General features: G+C 41.0%; 1 protein-coding gene across 5 annotated transcripts in view; it reads right to left on the reverse strand.

Moving 5' to 3' along the window:
- The window catches only part of TTLL11 (tubulin tyrosine ligase like 11), a 54,015-nt gene extending 38,642 nt beyond the window's left edge, over window positions 1–15,373 (reverse strand). Inside the window, exons 1-4 of one of the 5 annotated variants that reach the window (XM_075170788.1) lie at window positions 14,906–14,988; window positions 14,452–14,625; window positions 7,802–7,898; window positions 5,862–5,995 (exon numbers count right to left, since the gene is read on the reverse strand). In XM_075170788.1, coding sequence (XP_075026889.1) covers window positions 5,862–5,995; window positions 7,802–7,898; window positions 14,452–14,508 — 288 coding nt within the window. In that variant the 5' untranslated portion in view covers window positions 14,509–14,625; window positions 14,906–14,988. Of the gene's footprint in view, window positions 1–5,184; window positions 5,236–5,861; window positions 5,996–7,801; window positions 7,899–14,451; window positions 14,626–14,905 lie in introns of those variants that run through there. The other 4 variants (XM_075170789.1, XM_075170786.1, XM_075170790.1 and 1 more) reach the window with 4 other exon arrangements.
- Window positions 15,374–16,677: the final 1,304 nt, after the last annotated feature.

The raw sequence follows: 16,677 nt of genomic DNA on the forward strand, positions 1-16,677 counted from the left end.
TTTGGTTTTAACAAACTCATGGGAGTTACATAAAGAAGTAAAAATAAAAAAAAAAAAGGAAAATGCCCATTCTTCTTTCCTAAAGAATCAGTTATTTCATCTGTGAGAAAATTAGATAATCTCACCTGGAACAGACCACTAATAGTTGGCAGTCCAAAACATGATTATTGTAATAAGGTTGTTTTGGCCTTTGAACATGTTAAACTGATACATTCACTTAGCAGGGAATGTTTGGAGGCTAATGTCATTCCCAACTGGATATAGTGAGTCAGAATTAAACATGGCACCAATAACTAACTGCAGATTCAAATCTGCACTTTTGTAAACAGCATATATTCACTCAAAACTCACTCCCTCTCTCTCTCTCTCAAAAAAAAAACAATCAATATAATTAGTGAATCTTTTTACATCAGATAAAAGAGCAATTACACCATCTAAATTGCCTACAAAGCTCACATTCCCAAGAAGCAAACCTAAACTTTGCAAGCTTCAATGCATTTTATTTGAGGACGAAAAAAAAATCAGGAAGACAGTAACTAGGTCACTGTAAGGGCCTGACACATCTGCTGAATATCAGATCTTTCATGTTACATGCGTATCTCCCACTGCCTAAATAAATCTTAGTTTATTTATTACTTGTATAGCAAAAGTAAGAACTGCAGAGAGTTGGATGCCTCAATTAGTAGAGGTGAAATTGAGAAAGAAAGGAAGTCAGGAAGGGTTTAGAATTATCTTAGATGAATTTTAAGAACTATTCATAAAATATGGCATGTTTTACAACATGTAGCAAGGAAAGAATATGAGCGTGTTTAAACCAGTGAGTTAACATGTCTCAGTCTTCAGAAGCATAGGAGGAAAAGAGCAGCTACATGAGGTATGGGCTGACTGAAACCCATCTGCCGTCTCTCCAAATCCCATCAGCACCAGTGGTGCTCACTGCTATCGGAAGCTGTTTGGCAAGTGAGTGTGAATGTAGTGATCCAACTGGCACATACCAAGGACAAAAAGAAAACCCAAGGGAAGTAGTATTAATCGGCAACTAGTTTGGAGGTGAAGGACTGAGCAAGCAGTGGAAAATGAACTGCCGCATTACCTTCTCGGGCAGCCCTTTAAGTTCATGGTAAAGCAACAGGACCCTAGCGAGGAAGCCTCTGTAGCTCCCCCAGCTCTATCGCTGTTCTCTGCGTGTAGATAAAGTCCTTAAGGGTGTAAATATAGTAGCACTGCATCCACAAATATTTAGGAGGAAAGAAACTGTTAGAGCACAAATTGTAATTTACCAAAATGCAACTATAAAAGGTTTCAATGAATAGATGCTGAAGGACTGTAGCTCATGAAACTCCTAACAGCACTGGCACAGGGAGCCCTAACGAAGAATGCAGCTAAAGAAAACGCAGGATGCAGACTAACAAGTTTATCAGCTAGTCATGGGATTTGGAAGAATAAAGCACTTAAAATCTCTTCTTTTCAAAATGGAGGGATGTCACAGTACAGATCACTCTTTTCTTGCATTCACATGTTTTATGGCACCAGACCTGCTATTCTCTCCATTCAGCCAGACGCGTGCTGAACGAAGTGGGTGATCTGGTTTTACAGTTTTACACAGGCCTGTGGCTCGCCAGCAACAACTGGAGAATGACTTTAAGAAGCCTGAGGATATGAGCTAACAAGAAAAAACAATTAATTACCACCATCAGTCCTGGCACTGCAGAATGAAAGAGAAAAAATTAGCATGTGGGAAAAGGCTGAGCACCAGTCAGATCATCGTGATTTTCGGACAGCACCATCCGCTGCAGCTACGTTAGGCTGCTGACCCACACGAGGCGCAGCTCTGCTAGCGGCGACGTTCCCAAGGCCTGAAGGACTCCTGCCTCCATCCTATCCAGTTATTTATTTCATTGAGAATCACACTGCTAAAAGCCTTCCTACTAACTACAGCACAAATTCAAGATTAATTATATAGACTAGGATTTTTCTCGTGGTCAAGTGTCACACTAACTCAGTGAAAGATCCTTCCTCAAAATAGGTCACTTTGAGGGATAAAACGCCACAATGGAGATCAGGTTTACATAAACGGCGTGTGGATTAATAGGTCCAAGTAGATCAGCAGGCCTAGATGTGCAAAGAAGGTAAGCAGGATTTATGCCCTAGTCTTTTTACAATTAAAGAATAATCTTCCCCTGACGCGACATTACTCTGCATACTAGGGGATTCTCTCTGGTTCACATGTTGTTAAAGTCAGCATCCCAGAAAGATATTTGTTTAATCTTAAACTTCCACAACTAAACATACCCTACCATGACTCTAGTTGTACGTACGAAGTGCCAATCACCGTCTACTAGGGCAGAAAGTAATAAAGAACCTCTGCAATCAGCCAGGGCAATCTGCCTCCCATTCCCATGTCTGTTGTTCATGCCTCAGGCTCCTTCTGCTCTGCTACAGCAGCACCTTTTCAAAAAAGATAATGCTTTCTGGGGACTATTGTTAAAGATGCAACAGCAACCTGCTTTTGAAGTCCTGCATTTTAACAATCATTGGCCTCATAGATCTCATACTTAACTCTTTCCATTTAGCTGGAAAGGAAATTATTTTCTCCATCACTCTATAGTCCATTTTTTGATGTTCTAGAAGGCTTGGATATTATTCAGGCCTTCTAGTCCATCAAAACTTACACATGGCAGATGAAGATAGGACAGTGGGGAAAGGGGGAATAGTAATCCAGAGTCAGTCTGTTTTTCAGCAGCTTGACTGTGTTGAAGAAAGCAGATGGTTTCTTGATCTTCAAGGAAATTCCTGACAGTCATTTTCAAATTCTCCACAATCGCCTCAACTATATTCTTTCAAATTCTCATTATGAGGCGGCTTGTCCAGACTTAGAAAAGTCAGTCATGTAGGAAAATTAGTTCATATGAAATGAGATATTTCTGTGTACTTAGCTTGACAGAAGGAAATTATCTTTAAAAACATGTTAACCATTTACAGTCAATAGCAAGAGGAGAATATGATGTCTAATGGTATGAAAATCTGATCCAGTTGCAGGTTTGCCTTTCATGAGGACACACAGGCTTAATGAATATAGACTTTTGAAAAAAATGCATGTAATGGGCTATAAGATTTGACAGGACAAAGACTAGAATATTCATGTCTATGCCTAAGAGGTATCCAAAAGGTGAAAACCTGATTAAACCACCAAAAATATGCTGTGCTGGAAATTGGACTGTCCAAATTAGATTCTTATTAAAAATTAATCATACTAGGCCTATTCATCATCCTCACAGACAACACAAAGAAGGCAGTATGAGAGCAAGCAAGGCCCTGGTTTGAATCCCAAGCTAGTTACTTTTCAGAAATTGGAATTTCCTATTAGAAATAAGTTCTTAGCAGACAGATTCTTCTCTGTTAGTGAAGGGGTGATTACTGTAGCACCTGAGAGATTTCCGTATCTGTAACTCATCTTCTGTTACGGTGACATGTTAGTACAGAATGTTTTAGAAGGTAAAAAAAGTTGACTATTGAAAATAGGTAAATATATATTTACTTAGTAAAATTAACTTTAAGCCCTTGCTAAAAATACCTATCACCATTTCAGTTTAATACGAATGACATTAAGGGAACTACCATTTTGTTGGTATTTCCCAATATGAAGCTCATCCCCAACAAACTTCGGAGTGCAGCTCTCCCATCGATTACTGGCTAATTAATATTAGATTAGCTGCAGTGTTTTCTACCTGGATTTAGGGATGGGGGAAAGTGGGAAAAGCTGACAGCATTTGATTTAGTTATTGATATAAATGTATGATAAAAGTTCACGATCACGTCTACAGAAGTGAGGCACAGTAAGAATATTTGAGAAAGAAATTGTTTTGAAATGTTGCGGTGCTTCAGGGGGAGGCAGCCAGATTGCAATTCTCAAGGAGTTTCTTCTTTCAGTAGCCATTTGTATTACAGGCAAAATCTCATAGGTGTTCATTTCTCAGTCCAACCCCTACTACAAATAGCACCAAACCATCTTCTCATGTCTAACCTATACCTACACTGACACAGAATTTGTGACTTTTGGTAATTAACCACTGGACTTGAATACTAGTCATGGTGAACGTACAGCAACATGAGTTTCAGCATGACACATCTAGAGCTACGTACTTAGTAGCTGCAGCCCATGACAATACAGCTTTACTTCCAGAAGTACCAGAGATGGCTAAATCATCTTTTGCTCAGATAAATGTACACATGGCATTCACATATTCAAGCGTATGCCAGTTCCTATAGGGGTATGTATGACATGCAGGCACCACTAATGCTGTATTGCACTTGTTTGTGAATAAGCTGAAAATTCAGTCTCAGAGAGCTGACATTTTCAGCAGCACTAGGGTCCCTGGGTTGTAAAGCAAACAAAACCACATATGAACAATAATCAACAGAAAAGACTGGAAAGCTCCTACTGAGAACTCATGAAACTGCAAGTGAAAACTGTTCTGAACCATTTATGGTTCACAGTGGATTTGGGATTTTTTTGGTTTGTATTTTTTCTTGTTTTGGAGGGGTTACACTACAAACTTGTGTTAAGTAGAACATAAACTCTTACAACATAAAATATAATGTTTGATAACAAGAACTATGCTTTTCTCAAACACAGATGGAAGAACATATGCAAAGGAAACTCCTAGGAGTGTGTTACTGGACATCTGTTATTGTTGGAACAAAAAACGAATCGTTTTCACTCCAGTAACCGTTCAACCCGAGAAGTATTTATTTGCAGTGCCACCTGCTGACAGCGTGCGGGTCTGTGCATTTAACCTGCTGCACAGACCCCGTTGCTATGCACTGCTCAGTTAATCAGTGCCTTGTAACTGAGACAGGCACGATTCCCAGAGGAGTCATCGCTAGAACCCCAGTGCACCATTTTGAAAGTTTACTTCCAAGTTATTTGCACTTACCTACCTGTCATTGCTAAATTGATTGGATAATTTACACTCTTTTACAAATTGGTCTTACATCTAAAGCAATAAGGCTGAAGTACTGTTGGGATTTTATTCATCTTTACTGTTACTAGCAGTGCCATGGCAGTGACCCAGCACACTTGAAGAGTATATATTAAAAGATGTTCATGGATTTAATTGGATTGTGGATATGGTAATTATCTAAAAAGTAACACACAGTATAGAAGTCTATTAAAGTCCATACCTTTTTCTCTCACTTTTCCAAGCAGAGGATACTGTAGAATACAAGAATGCACTGCGCGAGTCAGACAGGGTTAAAACAAACACATACAATATTTTTAAAAATATTTGTAACAACAGAACCAAATGCCAACACACAGCATCACTTTTTTTCAAAAAAGCTGAAAAAGAACGGCATTTTATTACATTCTGAATATTTAAACAAAGTCTGACAAGAGATTCAAACAAACAATTATTCAGGAAGATGTGAGTATATTTAACAATGCACAGTACAAAATGCTCTTTTGAAGGATTTGGATAGAGCAGGCCTGATGGACTAAAAAGATTTCAGTGACAATGAACCTGGTGAAATACCACACTCCACACACTGTACTGGAACCTCCTCAGCCCTTTTAAACTTAGTAGAATATGCAGGGAAAGGACTTATGGTTCTACCATGTTTAATTTTCAGACATCTCTTGTGGCATTGCAGAGAAGCATAATTGTTTTTAAATTCATTCTAGAACATAACAAACAAAAGCAGTTCATCCAGACTATGTCTGATCTCAGGCAAATTGAAAAAGATGTCATCCAAAGCACCCAAGTGTGATTTTAAATAATCTGGTAGGTATGAAAAACTAAAGAATGACATGGCAACAATATTGAACAAGTTATACTATTCTGAGAGTAAAAGTAATCTACCTCATCCACAAAGAGAGGAAATTCTTCTGGCAGAATCCAGGATCGAGGATAGAAGTTATATTCAAGAGGAAATAGATCTTGCATTGTTCGCACTGCCCGACTCAGTGTAATTTTACGTACCATCTCCGTCATGCCTGGGAAAAGAATATACAGTGTCTAAAAGTGATGAAAAATCTGCACTGAAGTCTCATCCTAAAAGTAAATTGTTATATCATTGCTCACTCTACTGGTAAGGCACTCTAGTCATTGCTTTGAATAAAGCTGAAAACCTTTTAAAATCTGACAAAATATTTGTAGCATTCCCTTGCCATGTTTCATATTGTATGTATTACTGTATCATATTAGAAAAAAATTCATTATCAAAAATACAGCTCAGAATAATAGAGGGAAAGCTTTAGTCAAATAGTAACTACTGTCTTTGCCATAATCCAAAATTATTGCCCTAGCCTGCTATCGTTCCGGGAATAGGTAAAAATGTAATTCAAATATAATCAACCACTTTATGCTTACTTTGCATTCATTTAAGTAACTATATCAGAAAGAATAGGTTATTCTGTGAGCAGTCAAACTTAGCTGCTTTCCTGCAGCTTTGAATCTCATGCTTGGGTCATGCCATATCCAGATCTGTGTGAGCTTGGGGAGAAGCTTTTTCCAAGGTCAGGGCATTCAGGGTTACTCTTGTGTTGTTTATATGCTTTCAGATATTACAGCTTATAAGCTGTAAGGTTCATGCTGCAGCTTCTTTCTTAATGAGAACATCATCTGTGGACTTCTTTCCTACACGGTCAGCAAATTTCCACAAAACCTACAGGAACTCACTAGTCTGTGACTGCAAACCTCTGGCGAGTGTGGTTGATTTTGGCCAGGAGGTTCCAAAGGTAGAAGGAGGACAGAAAGTGACAGGGAACACACGCACATTTGCTGAAGTCTCTCATCAGGAACATGACTAAAAAGCTATTTTTATGGAAAAGTTTCTAAGTCTTCCTGAGGACCTGCCCTTTCAGATTCTTTGAATCTCTCACAAGTAACTAAGAAAAGTTCTCTTCTTCAAGAGAAAGAATTTAGTAAAACCCAGCATCAGGTTAGCGCAACCTTCCTGGAAATCACGTGTAGTTCTGGAGGACTCTAGTTTTGACTACTGTGCAGGCCACTTGCTTACCACGTAGAAGCCAGAATACAGAGAGAGGGTAACATTCACCTAACATAGATTTAAACCACCAGAAAACTACACTATCCGATACTGGAAGGTGAACTTCCCACAGACAGGAGGAAGTCAGGGTAAATAAAGCATAAAGTTTGGTATCTGAGGGTTCTTATTCTCACAGCATACTAACAGCAGCAATAAATCTGAGGTAAAGGGCTTAGATAAGTCAATACCTAAGCTCTTAGCTCTTATTTAGAGAGATCTCAACAGGGATTAAACGAGAAAAAAGGGAGCTTAAAAAAGTAGAAGAGTCATCATAAGATGAGGGCTGACATGAACTCTTCAATACTAAAAAAATCCATTTGAGGAAACCTGCTTCGAGCTTCTCCCAGAGACAGGCCAGAGTACAAAACAAACCAGATTCTTTCCACTTTGAATCAAAACCAAATCCACAGATACAGCACTGTTATCAATGCTAGATAAAGACAACAATTACATACTTCACTTAAATTATAGCTTAACACTCTTATTTTTCCTAAATTCATACATATGAAGTATTCTTTTCATCAAAAACACTTTCTCTCCAAAACAAATTTCAGTTCAGAAATTGTTCAAGACACCCCTTCTGATATTCTTACCCCTAAGCAGAAATCACCTACCGAAAACAGTAATATGCTAAAAATAGTATCTGTTGATTAGGTAGATAATTCACATTAAAAAACAGTAAAACACAGAAACAGTTAAAATAATCATGTTTTTAAAGCATTTGTTTAAACTAGAAACAGAAGTAAGGTACCTGGAAATTTGTTGACTTGACCTGAGAATATATCATTATCATGAAATGATACCCCATGCCAATAGATATCGCACGGCAAGCGTCTGCCAAAAGGAAACTGGAAAAGAAATAGGAGACAAGTTTTGAAGCAAACTGGCAATACCCATTCATTCCTTACTTCTCTAAACGCTTGTATTAAGCATAAACCATTCAAGAACAGTCTTCTGACTGTCAAAAGAAAACATGCTCTATATTTTGGTTGCAAAACTAAGAATATTTTGATCAGTTCAAGACTCTATAAAGTTCAAGATGTTAACAAACTGTGAAAGGTTTCTAGAAACTAAAAACAAATGACTGAGAGGCATGATCTGTACTGAGAAACTCCAAGATTGTTATCAACCACAATTAAGGCAGGACTCATTTGTAATTTAAAATACTATTACAGGGAATAAAATTTCATTAAGCAGCACTTAATTCCAGCACATAAAGGCACGGCAATAGCAAGTGCTGCAGCTGGGAAGTAAACAAACTCTGGCAATGTTTTGGGTTGGGTTTTTTCCCTCCCCAGTTTAAGGGGTGATAAGCAAACATCAAGGGAAAAAAGCACCAGAGGTCATGGAGGAGTTGTTGTTACTAAATCACTGCCTATTCTTAAAAAGATCACCATTTAATGCTGAGTCTCATGGCTTGTATTTGTGCTCCCCCTCTGCAGCTTGGTAACCCAAATCCCTTTCCCAGATTGCACCCCTACCCACGGTGGCCCTTTACCCCCCAACCGTGTGGCATCTCCATGTGCTCCCAGTCTAGCATGAGCAGGAAGCATTTCCACTCCCTAGAACTTTATTTCAGGCAATACATGTAGTTAGTAATATTGTTGTAAGTTAATAGTAAGTTGTAACTGCAAAGCACTTTCTGAGCAAGCTGATTTACATTGGTGTCCAAACTGCAATAAATTTAAAATGGATATTCAAAGCAAGATACTTAAGTGAAATAACTATATTATTCATTTATATATATTCAGTTATATGCATTAATTTATACAGCATTAATTCCTTTCTGGTACTAATAGCCTGTAATTAAAAGAAAAGCTTACAATTTAATTAATCGTTTGTTAGGCATATATATTTCAACAATATTAAGTATTCCAACAACTTAAGAGCTTCTTTTCCCATTCACACAAGATTTCACTAAAAATTGGAAAACTGTATAGTTTGTTTTCTATTATCAAAAAGATCAACCTTTTTTTAAGCAGTCTGAAGAGCTCTAAAACAGTGCTGCCAATTACCGATAGGAACAGTTTCTAATAGTAGTAAAGTGGTTTTAAAAAAAAAAAAAAGCTACCAGCAGTAAGAACAAAAGCCCCATGAATTAGCAGTATCAACAATCCAAAGCAAAAAATTTACTACGTTAGAAGTCAAACATTTGTAATCCATGTTATAGTAACAATAAATAATTTGTTTTGTGTAAAAAAGGTACTACTGGTTTCCACACTTGTTCTCTTAGACACAGTCCCATTTATCAATCCAAAAAATCATTTCATCTGCAACTCCATGTAGATGCCTTCTAAATATCATATGGAATACATTCACAGGAATCTCTTCTATTATTAGGCTACATCTTTTTCAAATAAATATGCTGAATTTCTGACCACAGCATTTTTAGGACATATTTGTATTAAATATCTACCACTCTCATCACCCAATGACTTCAGTACCATTTACTTATTGAAAGAATCGCCGTATTTTGTGGAAACGACTTGTTCTTTACTCCAAATGTAATTTTCTTGCTTTAAAACATTTCTTTAAGCACTGGTTTTTTTTTTTTCCAATGTGACAGAAAAAAGAATCTCATAAAGCTTTTGAGTGAATTACTTTATTTGCTACTTTAATTAAAATTTCACTTTCCTCAGTAAATAGCCTTGAAAAATTAATTTAAAATGCTAATTGAGCAATGCATCCTTTCTCTGTTTCCTTACTCATAGGGATGAGATACCCAATTTAATAGAGCCAGTGGATTCTTCACTTATTTCATTATTATTCAGCCTGCAAAATCTGTTTTTGTACAAGTGAAAATTAATTCTGTTAGGCTCTGAAAGACAATCAGTGGCCTTAACCTCTCTCCACAGGTATATCCAGAATACAGATGCAGTATTAGGTCTCGGAGCGCCCTTCCCACTAAAACCTGAACCATTTATTTATTTATTAAATGAAATTGAAATGAAAGGAACGAAATTTGCATTTATATAACACCTTTCATCTACAGAGGATATCAAAGCACTTTACAAACACTGCACAGAAATCATTTCACAACAGACGAAGAGTGAGCAGCTCTGGACTGGAAAATGGAAGCATTGCACCCCTGCATCAGCGATTCAGATAGCACCACAACTTCCCTGCTCCTGACAAATCAAGATTATTTGGGTTTATCCAACAATGGGATCAAACTCACCTCCTGAATGAGCTGGGAAGGATTCTTTATCGTCCGCGCTATACTTTTACATAAGAATAGTGTTTGGAAAGGAACAAGTAAGTTCGATTATTTGGCTCCCTCTGGCAGTGCCAGGCAGATATAAATTAATCTTATTGTGGTAGAAGAGGCTTTTCCGCCACCTCCCCAGCTCCTGGTGCCGGGGACTAGGTAAAAAGAAAGGTGGATGCTTGACACAGTCCTCTGTTCTCATAATAACTTCTGTCTACGGCTACCTGGTCTCAGCTGGAATAGCCTCAGATCTGCACTAACCGATGCCAAAGCCAAGGGGCTCACAGCCCGGGGACCCGGGGTGCTCACAGCCACGGAGGGACGGAGGTTGTAAGCATGGCTGGAGCCGTCCTTGCTGCTGTGCCCATCCTGCGCAGAAAACCTGAGAGTCTGGTCCTAGGATCGGTCACCGCAAACAACTTTCAGGTTGCAATCAATTCACTAACTCTTCAAAGAATTTATTTAAAATCTTTTTTATTCAGAGTTGGGAGGCATTTGTCAGAACAAAAAAACAAAAACAAAAGCCAAACAGGAGCCACAAAGACAATGGAGTTGTTTTCACAACTTTGACACAATTAATAATCAATCACAGTCAAATTGGTCTGACAGGTCATTTCTACCTTTTGATTGGAAGCTAATAATTTAAATTGTCTCACGGGTCACATCAGTCTGTTCCATCATGTTTAGTGACAAGTTAAATGACTCTTGTCTTCTAGTCAGCTTTTCCCAGCGTAAAATTTCAAACTATTTCTATGCCTCCATGCAGCTAGTGAACAGCGAGACAAACGAAACACTTAATGCTGGGATATTCGATGCCTGAGACATCTGCTTATTCCATTTTCCTAGTAATTGAAAGCTAGCCGAAGAAGTAATTTATTAAGTGATGAATAAACTCAGGATGCAAGCTCAATTTGTGCCATTATTTCATTTGGCGTATCATGTTCATTTAAAGAATCTGACACACTAAATCAGATAGTCCAATCTAGTGATGGGAGTAATTGCTTCACTGGCATGCACATTAAAATTCTGCAATGCTTTTTAAAAGGTCCACCTCTGTGCATTACCCCAGACAGGGCTATCATGGTTGATAATTTAATTTACTCAAAATTCCCACAGCTGAAAAAAAAGGAGGGTTTTTTTTCTGTCTTTTGCTTCCTATTACAGAATCTCAATAGTCAAATTGCTCTCTCTCAAACTCCTTCATCTCTTCCTCATCTATCAGTGCCATAGAATAAACTACTCACCGATATTAGCCGTGTTTAGATATTATTCCTTTTTTTTTTCTTTTTGTCTTATAGTGGCATTTACCATATGTTAATTTACTAAAATGAACTACTACCATGTGGACAACTCTGTAATCACACAGTGCATTATGTCTTACTTCTACAAATTATCAGGGAGCATATTGCAATAACAGATTATTACTGAAATAAAGCTCTTCCAGCAAGTCAGCGTAACTACATCAAGGAGATTTCAGAACGTACAATTTAAAACAAAAACAAACCAAAACAAAAGCCTAGATGACACTGCAATAATGCTGTCCATTAGATAGAAAAAGTTATCAATAAGAAGGAGCCCACTTTAAAAAGCCTATTATAATGTCTCCTGCCCAACAAAATATTCAAGCCAACACATCCAGCAGCAAACACAAGAAAAACAGAAACAACACAAAAGCAGCAATGGAAAAAAATGTAAAATAAGTGGTGAGGGAGAAGAAGGATCAAATATAGTAAAGCAAAGCCTAAGATGGAATCACCTTGAAAAGTACTATACAAGGGACGACAGTAGAATACCAGCCCCTGAAACATCAGTATTTAAAATATATGCATTTCATTACTATTTCTAAGAATTTTTTCACGTTATTTTTATGGATCCGACAAGAAACAACATATGTGTTCCCTCTGCTGGTCCTGCTGTAGCAGTGAAACTATTTCCAAGGCTCTTTGGCCATCAATGATAGTTGTTTGAACAAATACTTTAGTGCTATTTTTCTAAACATTTGAAAGGGAGAGCTTTCAAAATTATATGCAACTTGAATGAAAGAGTTTTCATTGGATTTCTCTTCTTAATGTTGTTTATTTTTCTCTTCAAATCTAGACAAGATCTTGTCTACTGATTCCCTGTGTCTACTGAAGTCTTCTAGCTTGAAGTCAACAATTTGTGTTGCTCCCATCCTGGACTTTCATCTTCTTATTTTCCCCAGTGTAAACAGTACTAGTTAAGAGTCATAGTTAATATTGGTTCCCCTTTCATTACTCTTTCCACTTTCGGGGCGAGCGGGGGTGGGTGGGAAGGAAAAAAAAAAAAAGAAAAAAAGAAAACTGATTTGACACATATACGTTGATAAGAGAAAATACTTTCTTAACAAAAGATAATGTTACATTCATACATATTAACCTCTTTATCATAATAAGCTGAAAAATTTACAGAAGTACATTACAGTGGCTTGCTCACAAGGAATGAATTACTAGCCACCTAGATGGTACGGTCAAATGGCACAAAATTCTGTATTTGGTCTCTTCTTTATTAAGAGTATGAAGTGGCCAGAAGCGGAAGCAACAGACTAAATGAGAAATATTGACTGAACTAACGGATGGAGGAGAAAGGATATTGAGAGAGACAGTAAACAAAGAAAGATGAAGTAAAGCCAAAAGCGATTGCTGTTGTGGGATGCAGGGCAGGAAGAAGAACGCTGATAACACAGTGCAGATATTCAAGAGAGGAACAAGAGCACGTGAAACAAGTTAATTTGTAGGACAGAATACCAAGTGCGGAGAATCCAGGGGATAAGATATGCAAAACAGTAAAAGCTCAGGAAACAGAAAGACAAAATTAACCAGTAAGTATGGCTCATTACTAACATGATCTGTGAGGCTAACTTAAATCAGTAATTCAGAAACACTGACTGGAATGGCACCAGGCATTCTGAACATAAAACTTAGCCACAAGAACGAAGAAATCAAGTGTGAAGTCCCCCTTGCTCTGTATGTCGCTGAGTAAAACACGGAGCAAGGCTGCTGACAGACACTCCACAGGTGCACTGAGGGATAAAAGAAGTAAGTGTAAGAACTTTTAGTTTCACACCTCTGGTATTTCGTTACTATTTTGCCATAAGAGCAGGAGTTGAGAAGTGGAGCTTTTGTGCAATGAGATTTTTAAATTCTCCCTCTGGATTTAAATAACAAAAATCTTGAAACAAAATTTTATGAAAACAGAATGAGAAGGCATTACTCTTCCTGGCAAGGAGCATATATGTCTTTGTGATATTAGGCATTTAAGACATTATGAATAAACACAGGTAATATTTACTGCCACTCAATCCTCCACAAAATAAATTTGTAGTGTTTACTCTGAGGTTAGGAACAACACAGAATATACTGTCTACCCCAAGTCACTACAAATTTTATTAAAAAAGCACTGGGTGCACAGAAATATTAATATCTTGTGAGTGGGCATCCCAAAGGCACCTTTGTAAAGTGGAGCAGGTGCCATAGATCACGCTGCTGCAGCCTAGCTCTGCACAGGAAGAAACAGGTCATCCTCAGGTTTTATCCTTCCACTTTATGTCCCCTCCAGCTTCCCTCTTCCAAATGGATTACAAGTACCTTTTTTCTTACAGAAGTTCCTCAAAAAGCTCCTACAAGCCATCTCAACTTCTATAAAGCCATTTATAAAGTTACTATGGAAAGAAAAATCTTTACAATTTGAGAACAATTTAGCATCTATAATAAAATATATATTAGAAATCTCTTCGGGATTGAAATAAGGAGTTCCAAAGCATCAGTTTTGTGCCAGGTCCCATACTGTCATGACTCCAGTTCAGCATAAACAGACGGACACCGAACTCCTCACACAGCACAGAGAAAACAGATGACTCAAGCCGTAGGGAAAAAAAGCGCCATACCTTCTCTACATACAATAATTTAGAAGGCTAAAGCCTGTAATGTATGCTTTCTTAGGTGGTTTAATATTATTTCATTCATACACAATGCTCTGACACGCCTTCAAGATAATCTGTGATGCTGAGGCTTTGCCATCGGATCAGACAGCTGATCTATCAGGTCATACTTTTTTGTCCACTGTCATGAGCCTTATTTCACGTACCCACACTATGAGGGAAGGATGAAAGGAAAGAAATGCAAATTGACACAACACACCAAACATTTCTATATAGGGGTAGGTTTCTTCCTTGCCTTTTCCAGTTTAAGCTTTGAAGCATAATATCGGATTACCCTTATTTTGGCTTGCATAACTGGCGATGGCAGTCTTGACCATGAATCAGATCAGCCTCCAGACTTGACATCTAATTAGAAATAACCCCAACGTCGAGATGACACCAGCCGGGATGAGCCGCCGGCTACAGGAGCCTGCTTTGGCGCCGGTTCAGGGAGGCAGGGGGAGGAGAAGGAGGAGGGAGAAATGCTCTGCCGGAGGCAGACCCCAAGGCAACGGAGGGGAGCTTTCCCCAGCACCGCCGGCAGAGCAGCGGGAGGAGTGGAGGGAAAGGCCGGAGCTGGGGCCCTGCCGGAGCCGGCGGCAGGTGGGGAAGGGGAAGCCGGCCCCGGGCAGAGCCCCAGGAGCCTCCCGAGGGCCGGGCTCGAGGGGAGGGGGGCTGCCGGCCGCCCCGCGGGCCGGGCGGGCGCTCACCTCCCTCCAGCGGAGCTGCCGCAGGCTGATCTTCAGCGCCTCCAGCGAGGTCTTGGCCTTGGAGCTGTCCACCGTGACGCGGGGCCGCCGGGCGGCGCGGCCCCCCTCCTCCCCTCCGCGCCGGCCCGGGGCCCGCCGCCCCCTGCCCCGCGTCGCCCGTCCGGGCGGGCCCTGCGGGCCGCCACCGCGGCGGCACCGCTCCCGGCCGGCCGCGGCGGGCGGCGCCGCTTCCCCCGGGGACGCGCCGGCGGGTTGGCCGCCCTGCGGCTCCTCGGCGGGGAGGGCCGGGGACCCCGGGGGCTCCTCCGCCTCCCGGGCCGGGGCGCAGCCCTGCGGCGGGGCCCCGGCCGGCTCCATCCCGCGGCGCGCTGCCTCGGCCCGGCCGCCGCCGCCGCCCCCGCTCCCCGCCCGTTGCCATGAGAGCGGAGCGGCGGACGGGGCGCGCGAGGGGCCAATCGCCGTGAGGCGGTGACCCCGCTCGCTCCGCCCCGCCGGCAATGACGTACTGTGCCCGCCTCGGCCATTTTGGGAGCGGGCAGGGCCGCCAGCCTCTTCCGGGGAGGCCATTTCGGAAAGACGCGGGGCGGGGCGGCCATCTTGGAAGCGGGCGGCGCCGGGCGGGAAATCGCCTTCGGCGGTGGAGGCCGCCCCGCCGTGGCGGTCATCGCCTTAGGCCGGTCGTGTGGATCTGGCTGCGTCTGACAGCCTTTGGCTTTGCCACCGAAAGCCCTGCCCGCGCGCCTTAGAAATCAAATCCATTCCTTGTTGCGTGGTGCAGTGATTTTCATGCGAGGCAGGGGGGCCTGGTGCCGTTACTCTGAGACAGAGCCCCGCTTCTCTGCCCCAGTCCGACACCGCAGCTCAGCTCTTGAGTTTCCTCACCCTTGTCCAGTAACGACCAACGTAATGTCCTGGACTAACGTCCACTGTATGGTTTGATTAGTTGCTGTATTTTCTTGAATTCTATTTAATCAAAAGCCACCTGGAAAGCGCGTGCTGCAGTGTACGGCTGGCAGAGCGGCACTGGGCCTCTTGCTCCAAGGGAGGAGCGGGGGGAACATGGACTAAAGGGGCCCTGGGGCCCTAAACCCTCTGGGTCTGCTGCAAACGTCTCCCAAGACGGGTGTTTCCATGGTCTATTTACTGTTGCACAGTTTCAGCTGAATACCGTGCTGCTACAGTCCCTTCAATCTCTGGATTTTAAACACACTTCTACATTGCCCAAGTGAGTCAAATGCGCAGCAAGAAAACAGGAAAACCATTTTTACAATGTCAGTAACGGAATGAATAGTCTTACCAGCAGTTACGTGAATCCCTCACAGTATTAGTTAAGAGGTGATGAAATTGAGAACATGTGAGTGAACTGGCCGTTGTTTAAAGAGTAGCAAAAATAGAGATTTAGGGAATTTAGGAAGTGCTGGGTAGCAGCGGCAGCGCAGGCAGGCGGTGGCGCTGCACCCTGGGAAATCCAGCTTGGCTGCAAGGGACTTCAGGTTCAGATGCAAGACTTGGGAAGGGGGAAAAAAAAAGGCAGGAATAACCAGGATTCTGTGTGAAGGAGCTGTCATTAGAGTCGTGCTCCCAATATGGAGCAGGACTGAAACAGGCCATCAGAAGAAATCATTTAAATGAAAGCAAAATTTAAATAAATGCAGCAAAAAGGTGGAACTTCCAGTTAGCTGCGAGTTAAAGTACAAAGGTTGTGTCAAGACTAAGTTCCTGTCTGTGGAACTCCTCAGACCAGGAGGAGATCTGAATGTATCTTACGCTGC

This window comes from Calonectris borealis, chromosome 21, assembly GCF_964195595.1.
Source record: "Calonectris borealis chromosome 21, bCalBor7.hap1.2, whole genome shotgun sequence".
In the NCBI taxonomy this organism is placed as follows: domain Eukaryota; kingdom Metazoa; phylum Chordata; class Aves; order Procellariiformes; family Procellariidae; genus Calonectris; species Calonectris borealis.